Source organism: Erinaceus europaeus, chromosome 18 (genome assembly GCF_950295315.1).
Source record: "Erinaceus europaeus chromosome 18, mEriEur2.1, whole genome shotgun sequence".
In the NCBI taxonomy this organism is placed as follows: Eukaryota; Metazoa; Chordata; class Mammalia; order Eulipotyphla; family Erinaceidae; genus Erinaceus; species Erinaceus europaeus.
The window spans coordinates 78,127,852-78,142,246 of NC_080179.1; the positions used below are offsets into that span (position 1 = coordinate 78,127,852).

Here is a 14,395-nt window from a genome sequence, read left to right on the forward strand (position 1 = left end):
TAAAAACAAAATGAGTACATTGGTTTCCTGTGCCTACTGTAATAAATTACTGTCAAATAGTGGTTAAAACATTTTTATTTTTTGTTAATGATTTATAATGATTAACAAGATTATATGATAACAGGAGTATAATTCCATACAGTTCCCACCATCAGAGTTCGATGTCCCATCCCCTCCATTGGGAACTCCCCTATTCTTTAACCCTCTGGGAGTATGGACCAGAGTTCTTTATGGGGAGCAGAAGGTGGGAGGTCTCCCTTACTCTTTAACCCTCTGGGAGTATGGACCAGAGTTCTTTATGGGGAGCAGAAGGTGGGAGGTCTCCCCTGTTCTTTAACCCTCTGGGAGTATGGACCAGAGTTCTTTATGGGGAGCAGAAGGTGGGAGGTCTGGCTTCTGTAACTGCTTCCCCACTGGATGTGGACATTGAGAGGTCAATCCATACCCCCAGCCTGTTTGTATCTTTCCCTAGTGTGGTAGGGCTCTGGAGTGGTAAGACTTCAAGATCCTTTTGGTGAGGGAAATCAGTATGGAATCCTAGTAGCATCTGCACCTTGATAGCTGAAAGGCAGTAAGATATAAAGCAGGACAAATTGTTTAATAAACAGGAACACAAATGTAGAAATAGAGCAGATGAAATTAGGAATCTTCAAATAAATAAAATTAAAAAAAATTAAAAGGGAGTCGGGTGGTAGCTCAGCGGGTTAAGCGCACGTGGTGTGAAGCACAACGACCGGCTCAAAGATCCCGGTTCGAGCCCTGGCTCCCCAACTGCAGGGGAGTCGCTTCACAGGTGGTGAAGCAGGTCTGCAGGTGTCTGTCTTACTCTCCCCCTCTCTGTCTTCCCCTCCTCTCTCCATTTCTCTCTGTCCTATCTAACAAGGATGACATCAACAATAATAACTACAACAACAATAAAAAAAAAACAAGGGCAACAAAAGAGAAAATAAATTAATTAATTTTTAAAAATTTTAAAAGAAAAGAAATTAGGGGTCTTCAGGTTAGAAGAAGCTAGGAAGTCTTTTAGGGGCCCATGAGTTTAGTAAGTTGTGTCTGAGCCTGATAGCTAACACGCAGGTAGACTAAAAATATTGTCTGTGAGGATGTCAAGAGTTGAGAATAGTGCTAGAAAGCTGGATTAGGGCAGGGAATACATAAGCCTTGAAGTTTATAAATACCATTAACTGTTCACCCTCTCTGCCTCATCTAGGGCCCATGTATATTCGTCTTTAGCACAGGAGTATATAAGCCTTGAGGTTTATAAATACCATTAACTGTTCACCCTCTCTGCCTGATCTAGGGCCCATGTATATTCGCCTTTAGCACAGGAGTCATGGTCACAGCTGGGAGCTTCTAGGCTGCACCTGTTTCAGGACCAGCCTTCCTTGAGTGGCAGAGTAGACTGACCTGCCCTTTGGAGAGTGGGGCAGTCCCTACCATTGCTGCTCTACAGTGAGAGCAAGGCCTGGGAGAGGCCCAAAAGAGGGCTAATGATAACATTCTTGATAGAAGTGACCAGGGATGGTGGAAAGAAGGATCTATGTGGAAGTCTAAGGATGTCCTGATTAGGGCTCATAGTTCTATACAAGAAAAGCCCAAAATGAGCACCACTAGCCTAAAAGAAAGTCGTTGGTAATGCTGCTCTCTCTCTCTGTAAGCTCTCTGGAAATGTATGCTTTGCCTTATATTTATGGCCACACCACTAAACTTCCTAACCATATCTTTATTTTGTCTTTTCCTATGAATTTAAACTCTCCCCTTTTATCTGTCTCTTATGAGAAGATTTGTGATTTATTTAGGGTTCATGCTAATAATCCACTGTAATCTCTCCCATTTAAGACTCTTAAAACTTAATGACATCTACAAAGATACCTTTGCCAAATATGACATGACATTTACAGACTCTATCGGCTAGGATCTGATATCTTTTTTTATTTTTATTTTATTATAAGATTAAATTTTTTTATTTATTCCCTTTTGTTGCCCTTGTTGTTTTATTGTTGTTGTTATTGATGTCATCATTGTTGGATAGGACAGAGAGAAATGGAGAGAGTAGGGGAAGACAGAGAGGAGGAGAGAAAGATAGACACCTACAGACCTGCTTCACCGCTTGTGAAGTGACTCCCCTGCAGGTGGGGAGCCGGGGGCTCGAACTGGGATCCTTAAGTCGGTCCTTGCACTTCACGCCACGTGCTCTTAACCTGCTGCCCTATCACTCGACTCCCTTTATTTATTTTATTTGTGATTAATAGTGATTAATGATTAATACCAGATTTCAGATTATAGGGTATATTTCCACACTGCATCAACCACCAAAGTTCTGTGTTCTACATACCAAAGATATCCACCATAGTTCTCAACAAAGTCTTAAAGATAGTTGGTTTCCTTCTGGTTTGTTTGTTTGCAAATTTATGCATAAGGATCTGATGATATCTTTAGGGAACTTTAGTCAGCCAACTAAGGTGAGCTTTAAATAGGTATAATATGAGTGACAAATAGTTAAAAGATTACAGAATTGGGGCCGGGTGGTGGTGCACCTGGTTAAGAGCACATAGCACTCTGCACACGGACCAGGGTTTGAGCCCTGCTCCCCACCTGGAGGGGATGCTTCCCAAGTGGTGAAGCAGGTCTGCAGGTGTCTGCCTTTATCTCTCTCTCTGTCTCCCCCTCCTCTCTCTCTCTCTCTCTTTAATTTGTTGTAATATTTTATTTATTTATACTTGAAGAATGATAGGCAGCACATATACCAGATTCACTCTGGTACATGTGCTGCCGGAGATTGAACTCTGGCCCTCACGCTTGAGAGTCCAACACTTTTTTTTAATTTAAAGTTTTTTATATTTATTTACTTATTTGTTTGTTTTATTGTTGTTGTAGTTATTGTTGTTGTTATTGATGTCATCGTTGTTAGTCCAGCACATTTTAAACAGGCCGCCAGAAGTAGTGTATTCTCAGTGCTAGCACCAAACCCCCATGACTAGAGGCAAGAAGAAAAGAAAGATTACAAAAGTGAGACAAAGTTGCAGGGATTTACTGTGGTAAAGGAAATAGACAATATCATCAGTTGTATTGACTAGAACATAATGCCATAAGACAAAATAGCTTTAAATTCAGCAGTAACCATTGTTAGTCTAGATGTATTTATTTGTAACCATTGTTAGTCTAGATGTATTTATTTGTAACCATTGTTAGTCTAGATGTATTTATTTGTAACCATTGTTAGTCTAGATGTATTTATTTGTAACCATTGTTAGTCTAGATGTTTCACTAGATTAAAATTGAATTGTCATTTCTGACCATTCATACTCTAGGTGATGAAAAAGTTTCTTTTGTTTTCATAAGGTCTTGTATGTTTTGTTTGTTCTGTTTTGGTAAAGATTTATTGTTTACTTTTATGAGAGAGGACAAAGCACAGTCCTAGCACAGATGGTCCTGTGGGTTGACTCAGCCCTTCAAGCCGGTATGGCCTTGCTCTAACTGCTGAGCCGCCTCTCACGCTGCCTGTTCTTCAGCACATGCCCCTGGTAAGCCAGAAACACGGTCCGGATCTGAGAGCTGAATGGTTATCCTGGTTGCAGAGAGCGTCAGGCGGTTAACTGTGGGACATGTCTCTAATCGCAGGCTGTGTGGGGGCCTGAGCTAGGCCCTATTCATGTTTTTATTTTACTTCCTCATTTTGAAATAATGTTAGACAACAAAAGAAAATGGAGAGCTAATGAGACTTGAATGAGCATATTTAACTGTGTTTTGAAGAACATTTGAAGGCAGCCACTCCAGATACTTTCCTGTCCATGCCTTCTTTCTAATCTGGTGCTTTCTGTGTACTTATGAACTTTCAGAGGATGGAAAGGCCTTATTACACTTCATCTTTTAGATATGCCAAACTGTTACCCACTTTTTTTTCTCACTATTATCTTCAAGAATGCCTGACCTGGGTTTGAGGTTTAGCAGTAGTAATCTCTGACCATTAGTGTTTTATTTATTTATTTTTTTAGTGATTTAATAATGATTGACAAGATCGTGGGATAAGAGGGGTATACTTCTACACAATTCCTACCACCAGAGTTCCATATCCCATTCCCTTCATTGGAAGCTTCCCTATTCCTTATCCCTCTGAGAGCATAAACCAAAGATCACCATGGGGTGCAGAAGGTGAGAGGTCTGGCTTCTGTAATTGCTTCTCTACTGGACATGGGCATTGGCAGGTCAATCTATACTCCACCTGTTTGTATCTTTACCTAGTATATTAGGGCTCTGGGGCGGTGGAGTTCCAGGACACAGTGGTGAGGTCATGACCATTAGTGTTCTTTCTTGCTGTGTCTCAGGTTCAAACTTCTTCTTGATGCTTGGGGCTGCAAAGCAAAAACAGTTGCTATTTAAGATTTCTGACTCACTGGTGGAAATGCAATTAGGAAATGGATTCTTGTATTTCACTGAAATTATAGAAGTGAGGTTACCTAGAGAAATGGAAATGTAATGGGAAAATTGGCATTAATAGCATTGCCACTGTGTGCTGCTTGACTTCAAGTCTGAAAGCCTTTGATTTGCCATTACTGTCTCTTCTCTCAATGGCCACTGCAGTAGTACAGTGAGGCGCCTTAAGATCTCAGGATACCCAGCCTTCTCTATCACAATTCAGGATGATTAGTGAGTCCGTGAAAACTGAACACTCGTTAGCATTAGGAAAGCAGCCAAATGGGACAGCTTAGAGTTGTCAGCAATAATACTCAGGTCTCCTAAACAACTGTCTGTTGTATATTCAGTGGTCTAATATGTGACCACTTGCTGCTTTTTTTTTTTTTTAAGATTTCATTTATTTATCAATACAAGAGAAGAGAGAGAATATCACTGTGGTACAAGCACTACCGGGGATGGAACTCTGTACCTCATACCTTAAGAGTCCACTATTTTATCTGCTCCACCACCTCCCAGACCACAGAGCGCTATTTCTTTTTTTCGCAAGACTTTCTTTATCTTCTTTATTTATTGGATAGAGAAAAATCAAGAGGAAAGCAGGAGAGAGAGTTAGAAACACCTGCACACTGTTTGCCACTCAAAACGCTTTCCCTGTACAGGTAGGAACTAAGGGCTCCAACCTGGATCCTAACATTGTGGTGTGTGTTCAGCCTCATGTGCCACCGCTCTCCCAGGCACCCCCAACTTATTTCTTAAATGTATCCTCCCGAACAGCTTTTTCCCCTCAGACGTACAACCTCAAAATAGTAACTGTTCCTTTGACGGCCTTGTTACATTACTCTCCGTTTGGCTAATGGTCTCAGAAATGCTTACATTTTAAAGAATTCATGGGAAGAGCTGGGTCGCAACTCACACCTGGTTGAGTTTATACACATTACAGTGTATAAAGAACGGGGTTCAAGTCCTTGGTTCCCACCTGCAGCGGGGGGGGGGGGGGAAGCTTCGTAAGTGGTGAAGCAGTGTTGCAGGTCTCTCTCTCTCCTTCCCTCCCTCCCTCCATCCTCACTCCCTCTCTCCTCCCTTCCCTTTCTACCTCTCTCTCCTTCTCTTTCAACTTCTCTCTGTTTCTATCTGAAGTAAATAAAAATATATATATTTTAAGGGGGTCGGGCGGTGGCGCAGCGGGTTAAGCGCATGTGGCGCAAAGCACAAGGACCGGCCTAAGGATCCCGGTTTGAGCCTTGGCTCCCCACCTGCAGGGGAGTCGCTTCACAGGCGGTGAAGCAGGTCTGCAGGTGTCTGTGTTTCTCTCCTCCCTCTCTGTCCATTTCTCTCTGTCCTATCCAACAATGAACAACATCAACAATGGTAATAATAATAACCACAATGAGGCTACAACAACAAGGGCAACAAAAGGGGGAAAAAATGGCCTCCAGGAGCGGTGGATTCATGGTGCAGGCACTGAGCCCAGCAATAACCCTGGAGGAAAAAAAATAAATATATATATATATTTTTTTTAAAAGAAGAATCAATAGGCAATATCTTGTGTCCACTTGTAATAATCACGAGTTTAGTGAATGCATACATTTAGATATTATTAATATCATACAAGATTGCTTCTTAACAAATAAAATTACTTCCTAAAGTCAAAAACGAAGACTTTGAGATTCGTATATTGTGTTCTTTGGGATAAAGTGGATGGAATTGGAGAAGACTATGCTTAGTGAAGCAAGTAAGGAAGTGAAGGACAATGACAGAATGGTTTCACTCATGTGGAATACAGAGGATTGAGTATACAAATGTGAAGAAAAATGTTAAACTATATCTAAGACTGGGAGAACTACAGTGGTTATCTGTAGGGGTAGGGGTGGGAGCACAGTCCTTTTGTAATGGGAATGGTGTAAAAAATATTAAAAATTGTTTAATAATCAGGGACCCCTCTTATCCCACAGTCTTTTAGATCAGTATTAAATCACTAATAAAATAATATAAAATAAATAAAGTTGTTTACAGTAATATCATGACCATTTGTTTTAGAAAATAGAATATAAAATCAAAGTTAAGATTAGTCCACTTTATTTCATCTTTTAGCTTTCCCGTTAAACTTCTATTCCTCCTACCTTGGAATCTTTTTTTTTAATATTTATTTATTTTCCTTTTTGTTGCCCTTGTTGTTTTTCACTCTTGTTGTAGTTATTGATGTCGTTCGTTGTTAGATAAGACAGAGAGAAATGGAGAGAGGAGGGGAAGACAGAGGGGGAAAGAAAGACAGACACCTGCAGACCTGCTTCACCGCCTGGGAAGCGACTCCCCTGCAGGTGGGGAGCCGAGGGCTCCAACCGGTATCTTATGCAGGTCCTTGCGCTTTACGCCACCTGTGCTTAACCCACTGCGCTACCGCCCGACTCCCATTGGAATCTTATAAGTGAATTTCTGCTACACCTGAATAGCGATGGGAAATCTTTACTAACACCTTTTTTCAAATATGGCACTCAAGAATATCATTTTTTAAGACAGAGAGGGGGAGAGAAAGATAGACACCTGCAGACCTGCTTCACCGCCTGTGAATCGACCCCCCTGAAAGTTGGGAGCCAGGAGCTAGAACCGGGATCCTTGAGCCAGTCCCTGCACTTCACACCATGTGTACTTAACCCGCTGTGCTACCGCCTGGCTCCCTTGTTCTTGTTTTTGTTTTTGTTTTAACCAGAGCATTGGTCAGCTCTGGCTTATGGTGGTGTGGGGGACTGAACATAGGACTTTGGAGCCTCAAGCATGAGAGTCTCTTTGCATAACCATTATGCTATAGAGAAAAAAAAGAAAATCATTTTTTGGTGTTACTAGGGAAAGAATTAATAAATCAGTAATAAACTTTGTAGCAACTGGCCATCCCCATGTCCTTAGAGAACACAGGCCTACTAGACAGTGAAGTGGTATCAATAATCGGGTGGTCGGGAGTCGGGCGGTAGCAGCAGGTTAAACGCATGTGGCATGAAGCACAGGACCAGCTTAAGGATCCCAGTTCGAGCCCCCCGGCTCCCCACCTGCAGGGGAGTCACTTCCCAGGTGGTGAAGCAGGTCTGCAGGTGTCTGTCTTTCTCTCCCCCTCTCTGTCTTCCCCTCCTCTCTCCATTTCTCTCTGTCCTATCCAACAACAATGACATTAATAACAACTACAACAATAAAACAACAAGGGCAAAAAAAGGGAATAAATAAGTAAATATTTATGGGCAACAAAAGGGAATAAATAAATAAATATTTTTTAAGAAAATAGTCCGGTGGTCTTCAGTAATATTTAATAGCATGAATTCAAAAAACTGGCACCTGATTCACAGGTGCTGAGTCCTGTTCACTTAATAGAGGATCAGTGAGTGCTGATGGAAGTCATCTACCCATAAGAGCCCCTATGTATTTTCTTTTAGAATTGTTTTCCTTTTAGTATTCTAAAACCTTTTATCTAGATATTTTCTAGGTGTGCACTCTGAAAACTATGTATGTTTTATATACTTTTCACATAATCTTTAAAATTATTTTGTATATCCATGCGTTTGTCACAGTTAATACTGAAATTTTGTGTGATTCCCAGCTTGGCATATATAGTTGGATGAACTGAAACTGAGTCTAGTCCAGGATCTGATGTCCCCTTGTCCTTCTCTGCAGTTACGCTGTGAACACAAAGCTGTCATCATTCAGAAGTGGGTCCGGGGCTGGCTGGCTCGAACCCACTATAGCAGGAGCCTGCGTGCAATCATCTGTCTTCAGTGTTGCTTCCGGCGCATGATGGCCAGGCGTGAGCTGAAGAAGCTCAAGATTGAGGCCCGCTCTGTGGAGCGCTATAAGAAGCTCCACATCGGCATGGAGAACAAGATCATGCAGCTGCAGCGCAAAGTTGACGAGCAGGTGTGTTTTAAAGGAGCCTTGTGGAGCGTGCCCAAGGACATCCAGCGGGTTGCTGTCAGCTTTGTCTCTATTGATGTGATCTTCACTTTTATCAAAACTGCAATAATGACAGTAGTGAATATGGAGATAATGACAAGCTCTGGATGAGGAGCTTTGAGCTAGTAACTAGGTACAATAAGGACTACGGCAGAAAACTGGGAGGAAGGGTAATTATTTTGGCTATAGATAGAAGTTGGCAGGGAAGGAAGAAAGAGAGAGAGAGAGAGAGGGAGAGAGACCTGCAGTAGTGCTTCACCACTCAGGAAGTTCCCCACTGCATGTGTGAACCAGGGTACAGAGTCAGATCCTCTGTACTGTAATGTGGATGCCGACCAGGGATACCACTTCCTAGCCTCAGGAAATTATTTTTAAGAACAGTCAGATTTACAAATGCTGCAAGCCTTTGTGACCAACAACCTTAATGTACTTTATTATTTACAAAGTTCTTTCATCTTTTTGTTCATTGTCATGTGGTATAATGCAGATGAGTTGTTTAGCAAACAAAATAGGATCCTATCTTAGCTTCTGTCATTTCTGAAGACATAACTGCAGAAAAAAAAGTTTGATAATTGCCTTAGACAGTTATCTGCATGCCGATGACAGAAAAATAACAATGAAGAAATGCTACTGAGGGTAAAGAAAAGCAGAAGTAGGAGCTGAGTAGGCTAAGGAATTTTGAAATGGTAAATATCAAGATGTTTTCAGAAACAGAATTCTGAGGCCAATTTGTGTCATCACTTGGCACATATGTGGTTTTGAAGAGCATACTGATTTTTCGATTTCTGGATTAAGGATCAGATAACTAAGACTATATACTCTGTTATTAACTCACTTTGTGATTGTGAGAAGAATCACATCTATGTTGCTTATCACACAGAATGGAAATAATTATACCCCCTCTGCCTAAAAAGTGTTGTTTGTATTTTTATCAATGTTGTGGTTACCATTTTGGTTAGATATTATAATGACAGGAAGCATATGATTAATAAGTAAGGTTTTCTCATTAAATATATTTGATGGCATATGTATGTATGTATTATTATGTGTGTGTTTAAAGAATAAAGACTACAAATGCCTCGTGGAGAAACTGACCAATCTGGAAAGTATATACAACTCTGAGACTGAGAAGCTCCGTAATGACTTAGAACGCCTTCAGTTAAGTGAGGAGGAAGCAAAAGTTGCCACTGGACGGGTTCTCATTCTGCAAGAAGAAATCGCCAAGCTCCGGAAAGACCTGGAACAAACACGGTCAGAGAAAAAGTCCATTGAGGAGTGTGCAGATAGATACAAACAAGAGACTGATCAGGTAGGAGCCGTCTGGTGGCATCTCCAATTACGTAGTAAGGAAATGTGTGCTTATCTTGACCTGGCCTGTGTGACTCAAGGTTGGTTTCAGCCAAAGATGAAAAACAAATTCCAGCTGGTCAGTGTTCCCCAAGCATCTCTCCTGCGTGGTCAGTGAGTAGTGTTTATAGGGTTTAGATGCAGTTTGGTAGTGTTTCTTCTTGATTCCGATAAGAACCCAGGTAAAACAGAGTTTAAGAAGAGAATTAATGACCGAGTACCTATTATCCCTTTTTTTCTTCAGTGCATTGGTCTAGAAGGATAGAATATAGACCTCCTCTTCAGTAGAATTAACATGATTATGAAGCTAATCAAAAGTGAGCTGGTAATAACTGATAGTAAGGATATTCATGAAAACCTGCAGTAAGTTGAAATTAATCAGGAAAAATCCAGATGTTAGCATAGCAGTGGTAGTCCAGAGCAGCTATATAGACAGAACCAAAATAATGCTTATAGACAGATCCGTGCTTCCATAGTAGAAACTTATATTAACTGTTATCAAACTTATTTAAATACAGAAACTATAAAGGCTCTCACGCATGAAAGAAATACATTGTTTAATATTTATAGAGGCACTGCAACATAAGACTTGGTGAGAAAAAGTGCTAGATTTTAAGAGATTCTATCAACTTTGCCATCTTTACATGAAAACAGTTAATTATGTTGATGGTAACTGGTGGGTAGGACCCTAAAATGCTTTTTCTGTATACTCCTCTGTTAGCAGAAGTTTATGTAAGGAGAAACTTGGAACTTGGATTCAATCAGATAGGGTAATTTAGCTCATAAAATTACATCCTTTCTTGGTATTCAAGGATCTGGTAAAATAAATTCTCCTATATGTTCACCAGATTCAGGTTTAGAATAAGGAAAAAGAAAACTACAATAAATTATTTTGATGTATCAAAATTACTCTTAACAGAATTCAAATAAGCATTCAAAGATGTTTAGTTACCTCCCTCTTTTCCTAAAAAGTTTTCCATATTCCTCTGAGTCAGTAAGCTTGGAAGGAGTATTCTCATTCTTTCTTCAAAGCCAAACTCATACATTTCTAGTATAATAGAGTTGTATACATAAATGAATCAGATTTCTTCTTTCTGTCCATTCATAATCCTCTGCTTTTCATAGGGATAGCTACAAGCATTACTGTTTGTTCTTCTGGATGGATTATAGTTATGGGGGAGATGAAACATGCCAGTATAACAGTCAGCTTTATGTTGGGAAAAAGTCATCCCAAGTCTGCTGATTGGTGAGACTCTAAGAAACAATAAAACTGTAGTTCTTAGCTAGTGTGTAGCAGAATCTGATAGAGAGATTTTTAAAGATGGCTAGAAGGGCTGGGGAGATAGTGTAATGGTTATGCAGAAGGGCTTGCATGCTGGAAGCATGTCAGTAAATTTCCAGAGCAAAAATGCCTTTCATATCTCTATTAGTCCTTAGTCTCCTCAGTCTTTATGGTTCAATTACAGGGTACATTTAAGCTTTATGTTAAAGTGTTCAGATGAGAAGGTATTACCCTATCATTGTGAGCAAGTACTTTCTAGGTTCTGACTAAAAGCTCATGGTACAAGTAAAGCAACAATAACAATCATCTTTCTGCTGCAGAAATTTCTAGTCTATTTAGGAAATAAAAGTAAATTGTTCGGGGGGGCGGGCGGTAGTGCAGCGGGTTAAGCGCAGGCGCCGCAAAGCACAAGGACCGGCTTAAGGATCCCGGTTCGATCCCCCGGCTCCCCACCTGCCAGGGAGTCACTTCACAGGCGGTGAAGCAGGTCTGCAGGTATCTGTCTTTCTCTCCCCCTCTCTGTCTTCCCCTCCTCTCTCCATTTCTCTGTGTCCTATCCAACATCGACGACATCAACAACAACAATAATAACCACAGCAAGGCTACAACAAGGGCAACAAAAGGGGGGGGGTAAATTGTTCATAAGGGCTATACAGAGGCATATACAGGATTCTGTAGTATCCCAGAAGAGCAACATTTTATAAGGGGGGTTTCAGGAAGGCTACTGGACGGGGGGAATATTTTAGTCAAGTTTAGAAGATAACTAGCTGTAGCTCAGCTAAGAAATGAAACACCAAGATGTGGAAATAAGGACCTACTATGTGATCTTTACGCTTAGTAAGGGCATTCTCTCTGAACAGTGCCACCATTTCAGTTTGTTTCACTTTATAGCTGGTATCGAACCTAAAGGAGGAAAATATTTTACTGAAGCAGGAAAAGGAAACCCTCAATCACCTGATTGTGGAGCAGGCCAAGGAGATGACAGGTAAGCTGCACGTGGACCCAACCTACGATACTCCAGTCAACCTTAGACCAGTACTTTTTTTCTCTCTTTTTTTAATTTATGTATTTATAAAAAGGAGACACTGACAAAACCATAGGATAAGAGGGGTAAACTCCACACAATTCCCACCACCAGAACTCCATATCCCATCCCCTCCCCTGGTAGCTTTCCTATTCTTTATCCCTCTGGGAGCATGGACCCAGGGTCACTGTGGGGTGCAGAAGGTGGGGAGGAGGTCTGGCTTCTGTAACTGCTTCCCCGCTGAACATGGGCGTTGACAGGTGGATCCATACTCCCAGCCTGTCTCTCTCTTTCCCTAGTGGGGAAGGGCTCTGGGCAAGCAGAGCTCCAGGACACACTGGTGGGGTTATCTGTCCAGGGAAGTCTTTAGACCAGGATTTTATAAATTGTACCTTTGCATAAGAATGCTTTTGAAGTTGAGGTATCATAGATAAACTTATAAAATTACAACAGGCATTTCAATGTCTTGGTTGAACTAGATGGTGAACTAGTGAACCTGATTTTGTATGCAAGTATGAGTTCATAAGGGGCCAGGCAGTGGAACACCCAGGTTCAAGTCCCTAGTCCCCACCTGTAGAGGGACCTTCAGGAGCAGTGAAGCAGCGCTGCAGGTGTCTCTTCCCTCTGCTCTGTTTCCCCATTCCTCTGGATTTCTGTCTGTCTCTATCAAGTAAATAAATAAACAAAATGAATTCATGTATAGGCAGTATCATATGAGATATTTTTAAGTAATTATTTAGGATCCAGTGTTGATGCACCTATCAAAGCACACGTATTATCACATATAATGACCTGGCTTCAAGCCCCTGCTCCCCACGTGTGAGTGTGTGTGTGTATGTGTGTGTGAGTGTGTGTGAGTTTGTGTGTGAGTGTGTGTGTCAGTGTGTGTCAGTGTGTGTGTGAGTGAGTGTGTGAGTGAGTGTGTGTGTGTGTGTGTGTGTGTGAGTGTGTGAGTGTGTGTGTGTGTGTGAGTGAGTGTGTGTGTGTGTGTGAGTGTGTGTGTGTGTGTGTGTGTGTGAGTGAGTGTGTGTGTGTGTGAGTGTGTGTATATGTGTGTGTATATATATGTGAGTGTGTGTGTGTGAGTGTATATATATATATATATATGTGTGTGTGTGAGTTTGTAGGGTGGTGATGTCACAGGTAGTGGAATATTGCCACAGATTCTCTCTCCTCTTCTTATCTCATTTCTTCCCCCACTGTCTCTCACCTGCTATAGAATTAACTGATTAATTTTTTTTAATGCCACCAGGAATAGTGGAGTTGTTCAGGCACTTAACTCCGGTGATAATCCTGCTGGCAAATAAATAAATAAAGTAATTGATGTGCATGTATATGTACCAGCTGTGGCATATAGAACTTGTGTTGACTTGGAGAATTCTTGAGGTAGTACATGTATGTGTGTGTGTGTTTACTATTTTTAATTTAATTTTTTAGTTAGCAATTTGATACGGATTTACAAAATTACGTGTCAACAGGGATGTAGTTCCACATCGCTCCCACTACCAGAGTTCTGAATCCCAAGTCCCTCCACTGCAAACCACCACAGTTCTCCCGAGGCTGCAGACATGGGTTACCTGTCATCTCTACAACTGTCTGTCTACATGTGTGCATAACTGCCCACTTTTTCTTCCAGGTCCTGTCCTCTCTTCCCCTCACCCCTAGCCATACATCACCCCGTTACTATATCCAAATCTCTCTCTGTTTTGTCCCTGTCTCTGGGACCTGACAGAGCTGGAGTACAGAGCCCTCTTATCCTCTTCCCCTATCACTTCTCCCCACTGGGAATATGGATCAAAGTTGTTTTAGGGGTGCATAAGGTAGGAGCTCTGGCTTCTGTAATTGCTTCTCCACTGGAGTTGGGTGTTGGCAGGTCGATCCATCCCCCCTGTGTGTTTCTGTCTTTCCCTAGTGAGGCAGGGCTCTGGAGCGGTGAAGTACCAGGACACACTGGTGAGGTCGTCTGCCCAGAGAAGTCAGGGTGGAATCATGCTAGCTAATTTGCAGCTTGGTGTGTGGAAGGTGGCAGGACATAAAGTGAGACAAAATGGTTAGTGAACAGGAACCAAAAGTAGGAACAGAGCAAGTGAGATCAGGGCTCTTAGGGTGGAAGAAAGCTCAGAAATCCATTAACCATGTTCCTGGGAGCCCACGACTATGGTGGTTTTTGCTTGAGTTTGATAGCTAGCATGAAGTTGGATCAAAACATTGTCTAAGAAAATGGTTGTAGCTAAAATAAAAGGACTTTGGCCTGGATTGCAGTCTTTCACTCCCTGGAGTTCTGTTTGAAGTTTTCCTTTCATGCTTTCTAACTGCTGAATGAGCTCTGATTGAAGTTCTCCTTTCAAGCTTTGAAGATTCTTAGCAAGCTCTGTTCTGAGTCCCTCTCCTGT

General features: G+C 41.5%; 1 protein-coding gene across 5 annotated transcripts in view; it reads left to right on the forward strand.

Annotated features, from left to right (window-relative positions):
- Window positions 1-14,395, forward strand: part of MYO5A (myosin VA) — a 194,425-nt gene that overhangs the window by 117,170 nt on the left and 62,860 nt on the right. For all 5 annotated transcript variants that reach the window (XM_060178247.1, XM_060178248.1, XM_060178249.1 and 2 more), the window contains 3 exons: window positions 8,074-8,313; window positions 9,410-9,658; window positions 11,870-11,963. In XM_060178247.1, coding sequence (XP_060034230.1) covers window positions 8,074-8,313; window positions 9,410-9,658; window positions 11,870-11,963 — 583 coding nt within the window. The remainder of the gene's footprint in view (window positions 1-8,073; window positions 8,314-9,409; window positions 9,659-11,869; window positions 11,964-14,395) is intronic.